Source organism: Heptranchias perlo, unplaced genomic scaffold (assembly GCF_035084215.1).
Source record: "Heptranchias perlo isolate sHepPer1 unplaced genomic scaffold, sHepPer1.hap1 HAP1_SCAFFOLD_85, whole genome shotgun sequence".
NCBI lineage: Eukaryota > Metazoa > Chordata > Chondrichthyes > Hexanchiformes > Hexanchidae > Heptranchias > Heptranchias perlo.
In genome coordinates this window covers 2,165,931-2,187,329 of record NW_027139887.1, presented here as the reverse complement: position 1 = coordinate 2,187,329, position 21,399 = coordinate 2,165,931, and the positions used below count along the sequence as shown (strand labels likewise).

The 21,399-nt window shown below is 33.2% G+C and overlaps 1 protein-coding gene across 1 annotated transcript in view; it reads right to left on the bottom strand.

The window, feature by feature from the left end:
* Positions 1 to 13,188, bottom strand: part of LOC137319486 (probable G-protein coupled receptor 139) — an 89,401-nt gene extending 76,213 nt beyond the window's left edge. The window contains exon 1 of the mRNA XM_067981643.1: positions 13,069 to 13,188. Within this exon, the coding sequence (XP_067837744.1) occupies positions 13,069 to 13,188 (120 nt within the window). The remainder of the gene's footprint in view (positions 1 to 13,068) is intronic.
* Between the last annotated feature and the right edge of the window lie 8,211 nt (positions 13,189 to 21,399).

The following is a 21,399-nucleotide window of genomic DNA, read 5'->3' as shown; positions in this document are numbered from 1 at the left end:
TAAATTAAACAATCAATTATAAATTAAACTATTGAATTATTTATGTAATATATTAAACTATTGCATTAATTATACAATAAATTAAACTTTGAATTATTTTTATAATAAATTAAACAATTCATTTTAAAATAATCACTTGAATGATTTATATAATCATTTAAACAATTCATTGTCAATTAAATTATTGAATTATTCGTATAATAAATTAAACAATTCATTATAAATTAAACTATTGAATTATTTATATAATTAATAAAATTTGAATTATCTTTATAATAAATTAACAATTCATTTTAAAATAATCACATGAATTATTTATAAAATATATTAAACAATTCATTATCAATTAAGCTATTGAATTATTTATATAATTCATAAAATATGAATTATTTTTATAAAATATTAAACAAATCATTATCAATTAAACTACTGAATTATATATATAATAAATTAAACAATTCATTATTTATTAAACTATTGAATTATTTATATAATAAATTAAGCAATTCATTACAAATTAAACTGTTGAATTCTTTATATAATGAATTAAACCTTGAATTATTTTTATAATAAATTAAACAATTCATTTTAGAAGAATCACTTGAACGATTTATATAATAAATTAAACAATTCATTATAAATTGAACTATTGCATTATTTATATAATTAATGAAATTTGAATTATTTTTATAATAAATTAAACAATTCATTTTAAAATAATCACATGAATTATTTATAAATTATATTAAACAATTCATTATAAATTAAGCTATTGAATTATTTATATAATTCATAAAATATGAATTATTTTTATAAAAATTTAAACAAATCATTATCATTTAAACTACTGAATTATATATATAATAAATTAAACAATTCATTATACATTAAACTGTTGAATTATTTACATAATGTATTAAAACTTGAATTATTTTTATAATAAATTAAACAATTCATTTTAAAATAATCACTTGAATGATTTATATAATAATTTAAACAATTAATTGTCAATTAAATTATTGAATTATTTGTATAATAAATTAAACAATTATTTAGAAATTAAAATATTGGATGATTTATACAATCAATTAAGCTATTGTGTTATTTATATAATTAATAAAATACAAATTAATTTATAATAAATTAAACAAATCATTATCAATTAAACTATTGAATTATTTTTATAATAAATTAAACAATTCATTTTAAAATAATCACTTGAATGATTTATACAATAAATTAAACAATTCATTATAAATTAAACTATTGAATTATTTATATAATTAATAACATTTGAATTATTTGTATAATAAATTAACAATTCATTTTAAAATAATCACATGAAATATTTATAAAATAAGTTAAACAATTCATTATTAATTAAAGTATTGAATTATTTATATGATAAATTAATTTTTGAATTATTGTTATAATAAATTATTCAATTTATTTCAAAATAATAACTGGAATTATTTATAAAATAAATTAAACAATTCGTTAAAAATAAAACTATTGAATTATTCATATAATAAATTAAACTATGAATTATTTTTGTAATAATTAAAGTATTGAATTATTTATATGATAAATTAATTTTTGAATTATTATTATAATAAATTAGTAAATTGATTTCAAACTATTAACTTGAATTACTTATAACATAAATTAAACAATTCACTATAAATAAAACCATTGAATTATTTATATAATAAAATAAACTTTGAATTATATTTATAATAAATTAAACAATTCATTCTAAAATTATCAATTGAATTATTTATATAATAAATTAAACAATTCATTATAAATTAAATTATTGAATGCTTTATATAATAAATTAAACAATTAATTCTAAAATTATCAATTGAATTATTTATATAATAAATTAAACAATTCATTATAAATTAAATTATTGAATGCTTTATATAATAAATTAAACAATTCATTATAAATTAAACTATTGATTTATTTATATAATGAAATAATCATTGAATTATTTATGTAATAAATTAAACTATTGAATTATTTATATAATAAATTAAACTTTGAAATATTTTTGTAATAAATTAAACAATTCATTTTAAAATAATCAACTGAATTATTTGTATCATCATTTAAACAATTCATTGTCAATTAAATTATTGAATTATTCGTATAATAAATTAAACAATTCATTATAAATTAAACTATTGAATTATTTATATAATTAATAAAATTTGAATTATCTTTATAATAAATTAACAATTCATTTTAAAATAATCACATGAATTATTTATAAAATATATTAAACAATTCATTATCAATTAAGCTATTGAATTATTTATATAATTCATAAAATATGAATTATTTTTATAAAATATTAAACAAATCATTATCAATTAAACTACTGAATTATATATATAATAAATTAAACAATTCATTATTTATTAAACTATTGAATTATTTATATAATAAATTAAGCAATTCATTACAAATTAAACTGTTGAATTCTTTATATAATGAATTAAACCTTGAATTATTTTTATAATAAATTAAACAATTCATTTTAGAAGAATCACTTGAACGATTTATATAATAAATTAAACAATTCATTATAAATTGAACTATTGCATTATTTATATAATTAATGAAATTTGAATTATTTTTATAATAAATTAAACAATTCATTTTAAAATAATCACATGAATTATTTATAAATTATATTAAACAATTCATTATAAATTAAGCTATTGAATTATTTATATAATTCATAAAATATGAATTATTTTTATAAAAATTTAAACAAATCATTATCATTTAAACTACTGAATTATATATATAATAAATTAAACAATTCATTATACATTAAACTGTTGAATTATTTACATAATGTATTAAAACTTGAATTATTTTTATAATAAATTAAACAATTCATTTTAAAATAATCACTTGAATGATTTATATAATAATTTAAACAATTAATTGTCAATTAAATTATTGAATTATTTGTATAATAAATTAAACAATTATTTAGAAATTAAAATATTGGATGATTTATACAATCAATTAAGCTATTGTGTTATTTATATAATTAATAAAATACAAATTAATTTATAATAAATTAAACAAATCATTATCAATTAAACTATTGAATTATTTTTATAATAAATTAAACAATTCATTATAAATTAAACTATTGAATTATTTATATAATTAATAACATTTGAATTATTTGTATAATAAATTAACAATTCATTTTAAAATAATCACATGAAATATTTATAAAATAAGTTAAACAATTCATTATTAATTAAAGTATTGAATTATTTATATGATAAATTAATTTTTGAATTATTGTTATAATAAATTATTCGATTTATTTCAAAATAATAACTGGAATTATTTATAAAATAAATTAAACAATTCGTTAAAAATAAAACTATTGAATTATTCATATAATAAATTAAACTATGAATTATTTTTGTAATAATTAAAGTATTGAATTATTTATATGATAAATTAATTTTTGAATTATTATTATAATAAATTAGTAAATTGATTTCAAACTATTAACTTGAATTACTTATAACATAAATTAAACAATTCACTATAAATAAAACCATTGAATTATTTATATAATAAAATAAACTTTGAATTATATTTATAATAAATTAAACAATTCATTCTAAAATTATCAATTGAATTATTTATATAATAAATTAAACAATTCATTATAAATTAAATTATTGAATGCTTTATATAATAAATTAAACAATTAATTCTAAAATTATCAATTGAATTATTTATATAATAAATTAAACAATTCATTATAAATTAAATTATTGAATGCTTTATATAATAAATTAAACAATTCATTATAAATTAAACTATTGATTTATTTATATAATGAAATAATCATTGAATTATTTATGTAATAAATTAAACTATTGAATTATTTATATAATAAATTAAACTTTGAAATATTTTTGTAATAAATTAAACAATTCATTTTAAAATAATCAACTGAATTATTTTATAATAAATTAAACAAATCATTATCAATTAAACTATTGAATTATTTTTATAATAAATTAAACAATTCATTATAAATTAAGCTATTGAATTATTTATATAATTCATAAAATATGAATTATTTTAATAAAATATTAAACAAATCATTATCAATTAAACTACTGAATTATATATATAATAAATTAATCAATTCATTATAAATTAAACTATTGAATTTTTTATACAATAAATTACTTTGAATTATATTTATAATAAATTAAACAATTCATTTAAAAATAATCATTTGAATTATTTATGTTATAAAGTAAACAATTTATTACAAATTAAACGATTGAATTATTTATATAATAAATTAAACATTTAATTATTTATATAATAAATTCAACATTGAATTATGTTCATAAATTAAAATTTGAATTATTTTGATATTAAATTAAAGAATTCATTTTAAAATAATCACTTGTATTATTTACATAATAAATTAAACAATTCATTATCAATTAAACTATTGAATTATTTAAATAAATTAAACTTTGAATTCTTTATTGATTAAATTAAACTTTGAATTATTTTTATAATATATTGAACAGTTCATTTTAAAATAATCACTTGAATTATTCATATAACAAATTAAACAATTCATTATAAATTAAAATATTGAATTATTAAATTATAAATTAAAGTTTGAATTATTTTTATAATAAATTAAACAGTTCATTTTAAAATAATCATTTGAATAATTTATATAATAATTAAAACAATTTATTATAAATTAAACTATTGAATTATTTATATAATAAATTAAACTTTGAATAATTTACATAATAAAGTAATCAATTTATTTTAAAATAAATCCTTGAATTATTTATATAATAAATTAAACAATTCATTATAAATAAACTATTGAATTATTAATACAATAAATTAAACTATTTGATTATTTATACAAAAAATTAAACTTTGAATTATTTTTATAATAAATTGAACAATTCATTAAAAAAAATCACTTGAATTATTTATAAAATAAATTAAACAATTCATTATAAATTAAACTATTGAATTATTTATATAATAAAATAAACTTTGAATTATATTTATAATAAATTAAACAATTCATTCTAAAATTATCAATTGAATTATTTATATAATAAATTAAACAATTCATTATGAGTTAAATTATTGAATGATTTATATAATAAATTAAACAATTCATTATAAATTAAACTATCGATTTATTTATATAATGAAATAATCATTGAACTATATTTATAATAAATTAAACAATTCATTTCAAAATTATCACTTGAATTATTTATATAATAAATTAAACGATTCATTATAAATTAATCTATTGAATTATTTATATAATAAATTAAACTTTGAATTATTCATATAATAAATTAAACTTTGAATTATTTTAAAATAAATTAAACAAATCATTTTAAAATAATCACTAGAATTATTTATCTAATAAATTAAACAATTCATTATAAATTTAATTATTGAATGATTTATATAATAAATTAAAGAATTCATTATAAATTAAACTATTGAATTATTTATATAATAAATTAAACTTTGAAATATTTTTGTAATAAATTAAACAATTCATTTTGAAATAATCAACTGAACTATTTATAAAATAAATTAAACAATTCATTATGAATTAAACTATTGAATTATTAAATTATAAATTAAAGTTTGAATTATTTTTATAATAAATTAAACGTTGAAATATTTTATAATAAATTAAACAATTCATTATAAATTAAACTGTTGAATTATTTATATAATCAATGAAACATTGAATTATTTTTATAATAAATTAAACTTTGAATTGTTTATATAATAAATTCAACTTTGAATTATTTATATAATAAATTAGACAATTCATTTTAAAATAATCACTTTAATTATTTATATAATGAATTTTATAATTCATTATAAATTAAGCTGTTGAATTATTTAATTAATAAATTAAACTATTTAATTATATATGTAAAAATTAAACTTTGAATTATTTTTATAATAAGTTCAACAATTCTTTATAAATTAAACTATTGAATTATTTTTTTTATAAATTAAAATATTGAATCATTTATATAGTAAATTCAACTATTGAATTATGCTCATAAATTAAAATTTGAATTGTTTTTATAATAAATTAAAGAATTCATTTTAAAATAATCACTTTAATTATTTATATAATAAATTTTACAATTCATTATAAATTAAGCTGTTGAATTATTTAATTAATAAATTAAACTATTTAATTATTTTCTGTAAAAATTAAACTTTGAATTATTTTTATAATAAATTCAACAATTCATTATAAATTAAACTATTGAATTATTTTTTTATAAATTAAAATATTGAATCATTTATATAATAAATTAAACTATTGAATTATGTTCATAAATTAAAATTTGAATTATTTTTATAATAAATTAAACAATTCATTTTAAAATAATCGCTTGAATTATTTATATAATAAATTCAACTTTGAATTATTTTTATAATAAATTAAACATTGAATTATTTATATCATAAATTAAACAATTCATTTTAAAATAATCACGAATTATTTGTATGATAAAATAAACAATTCATTATAAATTTAGCTATTGAATTATTTAAATAATAAATTAAGCAATTCATTTTAAAATAATCACTTGAATTATTTATATAATAAATTAAACAATTCATTATAAATTAAACTATTGAATTATTTATATAATAAATTAAACATTGAATTATTTTTACAATGAATTAAACATCGAATTATTATTATAAATTAAACTATTCATTTTAAAATGATCTCTTTATTTATGGAATAAATTTTACAATTCATTATAAATTTAGCTATTGAATTATTTATGTAATAAATTAAACTATTTAATTATTTGCATAACAAATTAAACTTTGAATTATTTTTATAATTAATTAAACAATTCATTTTAAAATAATCACTTGAATTATTTGTATAATAAATTAAACAATTCAATATAAATTAAACTGTTGAATTATTTATATGATTAATTAAACTATTGAATTAATTATATAATAAATTAAACTTTGAATTATTTTCATAAATTAAACAATTCATTTTAAAATAATCACTCAAATTATTGATATAATAAATTAAACTATTAAATTATTGATATAATCAATTAAACATTGAATTATTTATATAATACATTAAACTTTGAAATATTTTTGTAATAAATTAAACAATTCATTTTAAAATAATCAACTGAGCTATTTATAAAATAAATTAAACAATTCATTGTCAATTAAACTATTGAATTATTTTTATAATAAATTGAACAGTTCATTTTAAAATAATCAGTTGAATTATTTATATAACAAATTAAACAATTCATTATAAATTAAACTATTGAATTATTAAATTATAAATTAAAGTTTGAATTATTTTTATAATAAATTAAACTTTGAAATATTTTATAATAAATTAAACAATTCATTATAAATTAAACTGTTGAATTATTTATATAATCAATGAAGCATTGAATTATTTTTATAATAAATTAAACTTTGAATTGTTTATATAATAAATTCAACTTTGATTTATTTATATAATAAATTAGACAATTCATTTTAAAATAATCACTTTAATTATTTATATAATAAATTTTATAATTCATTATAAATTAAGCTGTTGAATTATTTAATTAATAAATTAAACTATTTAATTATATATGTAAAAATTAAACTTTGAATTATTTTTATAATAAGTTCAACAATTCTTTATAAATTAAACTATTGAATTATTTTTTTTATAAATTAAAATATTGAATCATTTATATAGTAAATTAAACTATTGAATTATGCTCATAAATTAAAATTTGAATTGTTTTTATAATAAATTAAAGAATTCATTTTAAAATAATCACTTTAATTATTTATATAATAAATTTTACAATTCATTATAAATTAAGCTGTTGAATTATTTAATTAATAAATTAAACTATTTAATTATTTTCTGTAAAAATTAAACTTTGAATTATTTTTATAATAAATTCAACAATTCATTATAAATTAAACTATTGAATTATTTTTTTATAAATTAAAATATTGAATCATTTATATAATAAATTAAACTATTGAATTATGTTCATAAATTAAAATTTGAATTATTTTTATAATAAATTAAACAATTCATTTTAAAATAATCGCTTGAATTATTTATATAATAAATTCAACTTTGAATTATTTTTATAATAAATTAAACGTTGAATTATTTATATCATAAATTAAACAATTCATTTTAAAATAATCACGAATTATTTGTATGATAAAATAAACAATTCATTATAAATTTAGCTATTGAATTATTTAAATAATAAATTAAGCAATTCATTTTAAAATAATCACTTGAATTATTTATATAATAAATTAAACAATTCATTATAAATTAAATTATTGAATTATTTATATAATAAATTAAACATTGAATTATTTTTACAATGAATTAAACATCGAATTATTATTATAAATTAAACTATTCATTTTAAAATGATCTCTTTATTTATGGAATAAATTTTATTATTCATTATAAATTTAGCTATTGAATTATTTATGTAATAAATTAAACTATTTAATTATTTGCATAACAAATTAAACTTTGAATTATTTTTATAATTAATTAAACAATTCATTTTAAAATAATCACTTGAATTATTTGTATAATAAATTAAACAATTCAATATAAATTAAACTGTTGAATTATTTACATGATTAATTAAACTATTGAATTAATTATATAATAAATTAAACTTTGAATTATTTTCATAAATTAAACAATTCATTTTAAAATAATCACTCAAATTATTGATATAATAAATTAAACTATTAAATTATTGATATAATCAATTAAACATTGAATTATTTTTATAATAAATTAAACTTTGAATTATTTATATAATTAATTAAACTATTCATTTTAAAATAATCACTTGAATTATTTATATAATAAAGTAAAACATTATTATTAATTAAACGATTGAATTATTAATATAATAAATTAAAATATTGAATTATTTATATAATAAATTAAACATTGAATTACTTTTATAATAAATTAAACGTTGAATTGTTATTATAAATTAAATTCTTCATTTTAAAATAATCACTTTATTTATATAATAAATTTTACAATTCATTATAATTTAAGCTATTGAATTATTTGTATAATAAATTAAACTATTTAATTATTTGTATAAAAAATTAAATTTTGAAATATTTTTACAATAAATTAAACTTTGAATTATTGATATGATAAATAAAACTTTGAATTATTTATTTAACAAATTAAACAATGCATTTTAAAAAATCGCTTGAATTATTTATATAATTAAACAATTCATTATAAATTAAACTATTGATTCATTTACATAATAAATTAAACTATATAATTATGTTTATATAAAGAAATTAAAAATTGAATTATTTTTATAAAAAATTAAACTTTGAATTGTTTATATATTAAATTCAACTTTGAATTATTTATATAATAAATTAGACAATTCATTTAAAAATAATCACTTGAATTATTTACATAATAAATTACACTTTGAAATATGTTTAAAATGAATTATACTTTGAATTATTTTTATAATAAATTAAACTTTTAAATATTTATATGATAAATTAAACAATTCATTATAAATTAAACTTTTAAATTATTTATATAATAAATTAAACTATTGTATTATTTATATAATAAATTAAACTTTGAAATATTTTATAATAAATTAAACAATTAATTATAAATTAAACTGTTGAATTATTTAGATAATCAATGAAACATTGAATTATTTTTATAATAAATTAAACATTGAACTATTTTTATAATAATCTAAACTTTGAATTATTTATTTAATAAATTAAACAATTCATTTTAAAATAATCACTTCATTTATATATTAAGCTATTGAATTATTTGTATAATAAATTAAACAATTTTATTATTTATATAAAACATTAAAATTTCAATTATTTTTACAATTAATGAAACAATTCATTTTAAAATAATCACTTGAATTATTTGTAAAACAAATTGAACAATTCATTATAAATTAAACTATTGAATTATTTATATAATAAATTAAACTATTGAATTATTGTTATAAATTAAGCAATTCATTTTAAAATAATCACTTGAATTATTTATATAATAAACTAAACAATTCAATATAAATTAAACTATTGAATTATTTACATAATACATTAAACTATTGAATTATTTATATGATTAATTAAACTTTGAAATATTTTTAGAATGAAATAAACTTTGAATTATTTATATAATAAATGATACAATTCATTACATAAGAACAAAAGAACATAAGAAATAACTTGTATAATAAATTAAATTATTTAATTATTTATATAATAAATTAAACTTTGAAATATTTTAAGAATAAATGAAACAATTCATTTCAAAATAATCACTTGAATTATTTATGAAATAAATTAAACAATTAATTATTAATTTAACTATAGAATTATTTATGTAATAAATTAAACTTTGAATTATTTTTATAATAAATTAAACAATTCATTATCAATCAAACTATTGAATTAATTTTATAATAAATTAAACAATTCATTTTAAATTAATCACTTGATTTATTGATATAACAACTTACACAATTCATTATAAATTAAACTATTGAACTATTTTTACAAAAAATTAAACGATTCATTTTAAAATAATCACTTGAATTATTTACACAATAAATTAAAATATTCAATTATTTTTTCAAAATTAAACTTTGAATTATTTATATAATAAATTATACAATTCATTACAAATTAAACTGTTGAATTTTTTATACAATACATTAAACATTGAATTATTTTTATAATAAATTGAACAATTCATTTTAATATCACTTGAATTATTTGTATAATAAATTAAACAATTCATTATAAATTAAACTATTGAATTATTTATATAATGAATTAAACGATTGAATTTTGTATATAACAAACACAACTTTGCAATAATTTTATAATAAATTAAACAATTCATTTTAAATTAATCGCTTGAATTATTTATATAACAAATTAAACAATTCGTTATAAATTAAACTATTGAATTATTTTTAAAACAAATTAAACTGTGAATTATTTTAACAATAAATTAAACAATTCATTTTAAAATAATCACTTGAATTATTTATATAATAAATTAAACAATTCATTGCAAATTAAACTATTGAATTATTTATAAAATTAATTAAACTTTGAATTATTTTTTAAATAAATTAAACAATTCATTTTAAATTCATCATTTGAATTATTTATATAATAAATGAAACAATTCATTATAAATTAAACTATTGAATTATTTATATAATAAATTAAACCTTGAATTATTTTTATAATAAATTAAACAATTCATTCTAAAAGAATCAATTGAATTATTGAGATAATAAATTAAACAATTCATTATAAATTAAACTATTGAATTATTTATATAATAAATTAAACTATTTAATTATTTATATAATTAATTAAACTTTGAATTATTTTTTAAATAAATTAAACAATTCATTTTAATATAATCACTTGAATTATTTGTATCATAAATGAAACAATTCATTTTAAAATAATCACTTGAATTATATATATAAAAAATTAAACAATTCATTATAAATTAAACTGCTCCGCCACCTCCTGCTCCTTCACCCCCTCCTGCTCGTTCTCCCTCTCCTGCTCCTTCTCCCCCTCCTGCTCCTTCTCCCCCTGCTCCTTATCCTCCTGTTCCTTCTCCACCGCCTGCTCCTTCGCGACCTCCTGCTTCTACTCCACCTCCTGCTCCTTTTCCTCCTCGTGCTCCTTCTCGTCATCCTGATCCTTCTCCCCCTCCCGCTCCATCTCTACCTCCTGCTTTTTCTTCCCCTCTAGCTCCTTCACCTCCTGCACATTCTCGACCACCAGCTCCTCCTCCACCTGCTCCTTCTCCTCCTTCTGCTGCTTCTCCTCCTCCAGCTCCATCTCCCCATCCTGCTCCTTTTTCACCTCCTGCTCCTCCTCCAACTGAAGCTCCATCTACAACTCCTGTTCATTCTCCACCTCCTGCTCCTTCGCCTCCTCCTCCTTTTTCTCCTCCAACTGGTCATTCTCCACCTCCTGGTCATTCTCCACCTCCTGCTCCTTTTCCACCTCCTGCTCCTTCTCCTCCTCCTACTGCTTCTCCTCCTCCTGCTCCTTCTCCCCCTTCCGCTTCTCATCCAGCTCCTGCTCCTCCTCCACCTCCTGCAACTGCTCAACATCCCCCTCCTGCTCCTTCTGCTCCTCCTGCTTAATCTCCACCTCCTGCTCCTCCTCCTCCTACTCCTTCTCCACCTCCTGCTCCTTCTCCACCTCCTATTCCTACTCCACCTCCTCCTCCTTCTCCACCACCAGCTCCATCACCATCTCCTGCTCCTTCTCCTCCTTCTGGTCCTTGTCCTCCTCCTGCTCCTTCTCCACCTCCCGCTCCTTCTCCTCCTCCTCATCAACCTCCTCCTCCTGCTCCTTCTCCACTTCCTGCTCAACCTCCTCCTCCTGCTCCTTCTCCTCCTCCTGCTCCTTCTCCCCCTTCCGCTTCTCATCCAGCTCCTGCTCCTCCTCTACCTCCTGCAACTGCTCAACGTCCCCCTCCTGCTCCTTCTGCTCCTCCTGCTTAATCTCCACCTGCTGCTCCTCCTCCTCCTGCTCCTTCTCCACCTCCTGCTCCTCCTCCACCTCCAGTTCCTCCTCAACCCTCTGCTCCTTCCCCTCCTCCTGTTCCTTCCCCTCCTCCTGCTCCTTCCCTTCCTCCTGCTCCTTCTCCCCCTCTTGCTCCTTCTCCCCCTCCTGCTCCTTCTCCCCCTCCTGCACCTTCTGCCCCTCCTGCTCCTTCTCCCCGTCCTGCTCCTTCTCCCCCTCCTGCTCCTTCTCCTCCTCCTGCTCCTTCTCCTGCTTTTTCTGCACCTCCTGCTCCTTCTCCTCCTCGTGCTCCTTCTACTCATGATGCTCCTTCTCCCCCTCCCGCTCCATCTCTACCTCCTGCTTCTTCTTCCCCAAGAGATCATTCTTCACCTCCTGCACATCCTCGACCTCCAGCTCCTCCTCCTCCACCTGCTCCTTCTCCTCCACTTGCTGCTTCACCTCCTCCAGCTCCATCTCCACGTCCTGCTACTTATTCACCTCCTGCTCCTTCTCCAACTGAAGCTCCTGCTACAACTCCTGTTCATTCTACATCTCCTGCTCCTTCTCCTCTTCCTCCCCCTGCTCCATCTCCACGTCCTGCTCCTTCTCCTCCTCCTGATCAACCTCCTCCTCATGCTCCTTCTCCACATCCTGCTCAACCTCCTCCCCCTGCTCCTTATCCACCTTTGCTCATTCTCCTCCTCCTGGTCCTTGTCCTCCTCCTGCTCGTGCTCCTCCTGATCAACCACCCGCTCCTGCTCCTTCACCACTTCCTGCTCCTTCTCCACCTTCTGCTCCTTCCCTATCTCCTGCTCCTTCTCCCCCTACTGTTCCTTCTCCTTGTCCAGCTCAACCTCCTCCTCCTGCTCCTTCTCTACTTGCTGCTCTTTCTCCACCGCCTGCTCCTCCTCCACCTCCTGCTCCTTCTCCACCGTCTGCTCCTTCTCCACCTCATGCTCCTTCTCAACCTCCTGCTCAACTTCCCCCTCCAGCTCCTTCTCCCCCTTCTGCTCCTTCTCCACTTCCTGCTCAAACTCAACCTCCTGCTCCTTCTCCACCTCCTGTTCCTACTCCACCTCCTCCTCCTTCACCACCTCCTGCTCCGTCTCCTCCTCCTGCTCCTTCTCCTCCTCCTGCTCCTTCTCCTCCTCCTGCTCCTTCTCCACCTCCTGCTCCTTCTTCTCCTGATCAACATCCTGCTGCTGCTCCTTCTCCACATCCTGCTCAAACTCCTTCTCCTGCTCCTCCTCCATCTCCTGCTCCTTCTTCTCCTCCTGCACCCTCTCCAACTCCTGCTCCTTCTCCACCGCCTGCTCCTTCTCCACCTCCTGCTCCTTCTTCTCCTCCTGCTCCACCTCCTCCTGCTCCTTCTCCGCCTCCTGCTCCTTCACCCCCTCCTGCTCCTTCTTCTCCTCCTGCTCCACCTCCTCCTGCTCCTTCTCCACCTCCTGCTCCTTCTCCTCCTCCACATCCTGCTCAAACTCCTCCCCCTGCTCCTTCTCGACATCTTGCTCCTTCTCCTCCTGCTCCATTTCCTCCTCCTACTCCTTCTCCTCCTCCTGCTCCTTCTCCCCCTCCCGCTTCTCCACCCACTCCCGCTTCTCCACCACCTACCGCTTCTCCTCCACGTCCTGCTCATTCTCCCCCTCCTGCTCATTCTCCCCCTCCCCCTCCCCTCCTGCTCATTCTCCCCCTCCTGCTCCTCCTCCACCTCCAGTTACTCCTCAACCAGCTGCTCCTTCTTCACCTCCTGCACATTCTCGACCTCCAACTCCTCCACCACCTGCTCATTCTCCTCCTTCTGCTGCTTCTCCTCCTCCAGCTCCTTCTCCCCCTCATGCTCCTTCTTCACCTCCTCCTCCTTCTCCAACTGAAGCTCCTTCTACAACTCCTGTTCATTCTCCACCTCCTGCTCCTTCGACTCCTCCTCCTTCTTCTCCTCCAACTGGTCATTCTCCACCTCCGGCTCCTTCTCCCTCTCCTGCTGCTTCTCCGCCTCCTGCTCTTTCTATGCCTCCAGTACATTCTCTGCCCCCTTCTCGTTCACCCCCTACTGCTCTTTCTCCCGCTCCAGCTCCTTCTCCACCTCCTGATCCTTCTCCCTCTCCTGCTCCTTCTGCGCCTCCTGCTCCTTCTCCACCTCCTGCTCCTTCTCCTCCTCCTGCTCAACCCCCTCCTCCTGCTTCCTTCTCCCCCGACAGCTCCTTCTCCCCCTCAAGCTCCTTCTTCACCTTCTGCTCCTTCTCCCCGTCCTGCTCCTTCTCGACCTCCTGCTCCTTCTCCACCTCCTGCTCCTCCTCCACCTCCTGCTCCTCCTCCACCTCCTGCTCCTTCGCCTCCTCATGCTTCTTCTCCTCCACCTGCTCTGTCTTCACCTCCAGCTCCTTCTCCACCTCAAGCTCCTCCTCCAGCTCCTGCTCCTTCTCCGCCTCCTGCTCGTTCACCCCCTCCTACTCCTGCTCTGCCTCTGCTCGACCCCCTCCTCCTGCTCCTTCTTCTCTTCCTGCTCCTTCTCCACCTTCTGCTCCTTCTCCTCCTCCTGCTCCTTCTCCTCCTCCTGTTCCTCCTCCACCTCCTCCTCCTTCAACACCTCCTGCTCCTTCTCCTCCTGTTGCTCCTTATTCACCTTCTACACATTCTCGACCACCAGCCGCGACTCATCCTCGTGCTCCTTCATCTCTTCCTGCTCCTCCTCCACCTTCTGCTCCTTCTCTTCCTCCTGCTCATCCTCCACCTCCTGCTCCTTCTCCTCCTCTTGTTCCTTCATCACCTTCTACACATTCTCGATCTCCAGCTACTACTCATCCTCCTGCTCCTTCTCCTCCTCCGGGACCTTCTCCCCCTGCAGCTCCTTCTTCACCCCCTGCTCCTTCTCCCTCTCCTGCTCCTTCTTCACATCCTGCTCCTTCTCCCCCTCCTGCTCCGTCTCGACCTCCTGCTCCTTCTCCACCTCCAGCTCCTCCTCCAGCTCCTGCTCCTTCGCGTCCTCATGCTCAACCCCCTCCTCCTGCTCCTTCTCCCCTTCCCGCTCCTTCTCCCCTTCCCGCTCCTTCTCCCCATCCCGCTCCGTCTTCACCTCCAGCTCCTTCTCCGCCTCAAGCTCCTCCGCAAACTCGGGCTCATTCTCCACCTCATGCTCCTTCTCCACCTCCTGCTCCTTCTCGTCCTCCTGATCCTTCTCGTCCTCCTGATCCTTCTCGTCCTCCTGATCCTTCTCCCCCTCTTGCTCCTTCTCCACCTCCTGCTCATTCTCAACGTCCTGCTCCTTCTCTTCCTCTGCTTAACCCCCTCATCCTGCTCCTTCTTCTCTTCGTGCTCCTAATCCTTCTCCTGCTCCTGCTCCTCCTCCTCCTTCTCTTCCTCTGCTCAACCCCCTCATCGTGCCCCTTCTCCACCTTCTGCTCCTTCTCCTCCTCCTGCTCCGTCTCGCCCTCCAGCTCCTTCTCCACCTCCTGCTCCTTCTCCTCCTTCGGCACCTTCACGTTCTCCTGCTCCTTCGTCCCGTCCTGCTCCTCCACCACATGCAGCACCAACTCCACCTCCTGCTCCTTCTCCTCTTCCTGCTCAAAACCCTTCTCCTGCTCCAACTCACCCTCCTGCTCCTGCTTTGCATCCTGCTCCTTCTCCACATCGTGCTCATTCTCGTCATCCTGCTCCTTCTCCCACTCATGCTCCATCTCGACCTACTGCTCCTTCTCCTCCTCCTGCTCAACCTTCCCCTCCTGCTCCTTCTCCCCTCCTGCTCCTTCTCCCCTCCTGCTCCTTCTCCCCTCCGGCTCCTTCTCCACCTTCTGCTCCTTCTCGACCTCCTGCTCCTTCTCCCGCTCCTGTTCCTTCTCCTCGTCCAGCTCTACTTCCACCTCATGCTCCTTCTCCGCTTCCTGCTCCTTCTCCACTTCCTGCTCCTTCTGCACTTCCTGCTCGTTCTCCACTTCCTGCCCCTTCTCCACTTCCTGCCCCTTCTCCACTTCCTGCTCCTTCTCCACTTCCTGCTCCATCTCCACCTCCTGCTCCTTCTTCTCTTCCTGCTCCTTCTTCTCATCCTGCTCCTTCTCCTCATCCTGATCCTTCTCCACCTCGTGCTCCTTCTCCTCTTCCTGCTCCTTCCCCACCTCCTGCTCCTGCTCCACCTCCTGCTCCTTCTCCACCTCCTGCTCCTTCTCCACCTCCAGCTCCTTCTCCACCTCCTGCTCCTTCTCCAACTCCTGCTCCTTCTCCACCTCCTGCTCAACCTCCTCCTCCTGCTCCTTCTCCACTTCCTGGTCAACCTCCTCCCCCTGCTCCATCTCCATCCCTTGCTCCTTCTCCTCCCTCTGGTCCTTGTCCTGCTCCTGCTCCTCCTCCTTCTGCTCAACCTCGCCCTCCTACTCCTTCTCCTCCTAATACTCCTTCTCCTCCTTTTGCTCCTTCTCCCCCTCCCGCTTCTCCTCCAGCTCCTGCTCAACGTCCCCCTACTGCTCCTTCGCCTCCTCCTGCTTAATCTCCACCTTCTGCTCCTCCTCCTCCTGATCCTTCTCCCACTCCTGCTCCTTCTCCTCCTCCTGCTCCTTCTCCACCTCCTGCTCCTCCTCCACCTCCAGTTCCTCCTGAACCCGCTGCTCCTTCCCCTCCTCTTGGTCCCTCTCCCACTGCTGCTCCTTCTCCACCTCCTGCTCCTTCTCCTCCTCCTGATCAACCTCCCCCTCCTGATCAGGCTCGTCCTCCTGCTCCATTTCCTCCTCTTGCTCCATCTCCCCCTCCTGCTCCATCTCCCCCTCCTGCTCCATCTCCCCCTCCTGCTCCATCTCCCCCTCCTGCTCCATCTCCCCCTCTTGCTACATCTCCCCCTCCTGCTCCATCAGCCACTACTGCTCCATCTCCCCCTCCTGCTCCATCTCCCCCTCCTGCTCCATCTCGCCCTCCTTCTCCATCTCCCCCTCCTGCTCCATCTCCCCTCCTGCTCCTTCACCCCCTCCTGCTCCTTCACCACCTCCTGCTCCTTCACCCCCTCCTGCTCCTTCACCCCCTCCTGCTCCTTCACCCCCTCCTGCTCCTTCAGCTCCTCCTGCTCCTTCATCCTCTCCTGCTCCTTCACCCCCTCCTGCTCCTTCACACCTCCTGCTCCTTCACCCCCTCCTGCTGCTTCACCCCCTCCTGCTCCTTCACCCCCTCCTGCTCCTTCACCCCCTCCTGCTCCTTCAACCCCTCCTGCTCCTTCACCCCCTCCTGCTCCTTCATCCGCTGCTGCTCCTTCTCCCCCTCCTGTTCCTTCTCCTCGTCCAGCTCAATTTCCACCTCCTGCTCCTTCTGCACCTCCTGCTCCTTCTGCACCTCCTGCTCCTTCTTCTCTTCCTGCTCCTTCTTCTCTTCCTGCTCCTTCTTCTCTTCCTTCTCCTTCTGCACCTCCTGCTCCTTCTCCACCTCCTGCTCCTTCTCCACCTGCTGCTCCTTCTCCACCTGCTGCTCCTTCTTCACCTTCTGCTCCTTCTCCACCTTCTGCTCCTTCTCCACCTCCTGCTCCTTCTCCACCTCCTCCACATTCTCCACCTCCTGCTCCTTTTCCACCTCCTGCTCTTTCTCCACCTCCTGCTCCTTTTCCTCCAACTGCTCCTCCTCCACCTCCTGCTCCTCCTTCACCTCCTGCTCCTCATCCACCTGCAGCTCCTCCTCCGCCTCCTGCTCCTCCTCCGCCTCCTGCTCCTCCTCCGCCTCCTGCTCCTCCTCCGCCTCCTGCTCCTCCTCCGCCTCCAGCTCCATCTCCCCCTCCTGCTCCATCTCCCCCTCCTGCTCCATCTCCCCATGCTGCTCCATCTCCCCCTCCTGCTCCATCTCCCCCTCCTGCTCCATCTCCCCCTCCTGCTCCATCACCACCTCCTGCTCCATCTCCGCATCCTGCTCCATCTCCCCCTCCTGCTCCATCTCCCCCTCCTTCTCCATCTCCCCCTCCTGCTCCATCTCTTCTCCTGCTCCTTCACCCCCTCCTGCTCCTTCACCCCCTCCGGCTCCTTCACCCCTCCTGCTCCTTCACCCCCTCCTGCTGCTTCACCCCCTCCTGCTCCTTCACCCCTCCTGCTCCTTCACCCCCTCCTGCTCCTTCACCCCCTCCTGCTCCTTCACCCCTCCTGCTCCTTCATCCGCTCCTGCTCCTTCTCCCCCTCCTGTTCCTTCTCCTCGTCCAGCTCAATTTCCACCTCCTGCTCCTTCTGCACCTCCTGCTCCTTCTTCTCTTCCTGCTCCTTCTTCTCTTCCTTCTGCTTCTCCACCTGCTGCTCCTTCTCCACATGCTGCTCCTTCTTCACCTTCTGCTCCTTCGCCACCTTCTGCTCCTTCTCCACCTCCTGCTCCTTCTCCACCTCCTGCTCCTTCTCCACCTCCTGCTCCTTCTCCACCTCCTCCTCCTACTCCACCTCCTCCTCCTACTCCACCTCCTCCACATTCTCCACCTCCTGCTCCTTTTCCACCTCCTGCTGCTTCTCCACCTCCTGCTCCTTTTCCTCCAACTGCTCCTCCTCCACCTCCTGCTCCTCCTTCACCTCCTGCTCCTCCTCCACCTGCAGCTCCTCCTCCGCCTCCTGCTCCTCCTCCGCCTCCTGCTCCTCCTCCGCCTTCTGCTCCTCCTCCGCCTCCTGCTCCTCCTCCGCCTTCTGCTCCTTCTCCACCTCCTGCTCCTCCTCCGCCTCCTGCTCCTCCTCCGCCTCCTGCTCCTTCTCCACCTCCTCCTCCTACTCCACCTCCTCATCCTACTCCACCTCCTCCTCATTCTCCACCTCCTGCTCCTTTTCCACACCCTGCTCCTTCTCCATCTCCTGCTCCTTTTCCTCCAAATGCTCCTCCTCCACCTCCTGCTCATCTTTCACCTCCTGCTCCTTCTCCACCTGCAGCTCCTCCTCCACCTCCTGCTCCTCCTCCGCCTCCTGCTCCTCCTCTGCCTCCTGCTCCTCCTCCGCCTACTGCTCCTCCTCCGCCTCCTGCTCCTCCTCCGCCTCCTGCGCCTTCTCCGCCTCCTGCTCCGTCTCCGCCTCCTGCTCGTTCACCCCCTCCTGCTCCTTCTCCGCCTCATGCTTCTTCCCCTGCCCCTGATCCTTCGCGTCATCGTACTCATTATCGTCCTCTTGCTCAACGACCCCCTTCTGCTCCTTCTCTACCTTCTGCTCCTTCTCTACCTTCTGCTCCTTCTCTACCTTCTGTTCCTTCTCTACCTTCTGCTCCTTCTCCACCTCCTGCTCGTTCTCCACATTCTGCTCCTTCTCCCCCTCCAGCTCCTTCTCTACCTTCTGCTCCTTCTCCACCTCCTGCTCATTCTCCTCCTTCTGCTCCTCCTCCACCTCCTGCTCGTTCTCCACATTCTGCTCCTTCTCCCCCTCCAGCTCCTTCTCTACCTTCTGCTCCTTCTCCACCTCCTGCTCATTCTCCTCCTTCTGCTCATTCTCCACCTCCTTCTCCATCTCCGGCTCCTTCTCCACATCCGGCTCCTTCTCCACCTCCGGCTCATTCTCCACCTCAGGCTCATTCTCCACCTCCTGCTCCTTCTCCACATTCTGCTCCTTCTCCACATTCTGCTCCTTCTCCACATTCTGCTCCTTCTCCACAATCTGCTCCTTCTCCACCTCCTTCTCCATCTCCGGCTCCTTCTCCACATCCGGCTCCTTCTCCACCTCAGGCTCATTCTCCACCTCAGGCTCATTCTCCACCTCCGGCTCATTCTCCACCTCCGGCTCATTCTCCACCTCCGGCTAACTCTCCACCTCCTGCTCCTCCTCCATCTTCTGCTCCTTCTCCATCTCCTGCTCCTTTTCCACCTCCTGTTCCTACCCCATCTCCTCATCCTTCTCCACCTCCTGCTCCTGATCCTGCTCCTTCTCCTCTTCCTCCTCCTCCTGCTCCTTCTCCACGTCCTGCTCCTTCTTCTCCTCCTGCTCCTTTTCCACGTCCTGCTCCTTCTTCTCCTCCTGCTCCTTTTCCACCTCCTGCTCCTGCTCATTCTCCTCCTCCTGATCAACCTCCTCCTTCTGCTCCTCCTCCTCCTGCTCCTCCACCACCTCCTGCTCCTTCTCCTCCTCCTACTCCATCTCCTCCGCCTGCTCCGTCTCCTCCTCCTGCTCCTTCTCCACCTCCTGCTTCTTCTCCACCTCCTGCTCCTTCTCCACCTCCTGCTCCTGCTCCTTCTCCTCCTCCTGATCAACCTCCACCTTCTGCTCCTCCTCCTCCTGCTCCTTCTCCACCTCCTGCTTCTTCTCCACCTCCTGCTCCTTCTCAACCTCCTGCTCCTTCTCCACCTCCTGCTCCTTCTCCACCTCCTGCTCCTTCTCCACCGCCTGCTCCTTCTCTACCGCCTGCTCCTTCTGTACCGCCTGCTCCTTCTCCACCTCCTGCTTCTTCTCCACTTCCTGCTCCTTCTCCACCTCCTGCTCCTTCTCCACCTCCTGCTCCTTCTCCACCTCCGGCTCATTCTCCACCTCCTGCTCCTTCTCCACGTGCTGCTCCTTCTCCACCTACTGCTGCTCATCCACCTCCTGATCCTTCTTCAACTCATGCTCCTTCTCCACCTGCAGCTCCTTCGCCACCTGCAGCTCCTCCTCCGCCTCCTGCTCCTCCTCCTCCTCCTACTCCTTCTCCCCCGCCTGCTCCTTGTCCCCATCCTGCTCCTTCTCCCCCTCCTGCTCCATCTCCCCCTCCTGCTCCTTCTACAATTTCTGCTCCTTCTCC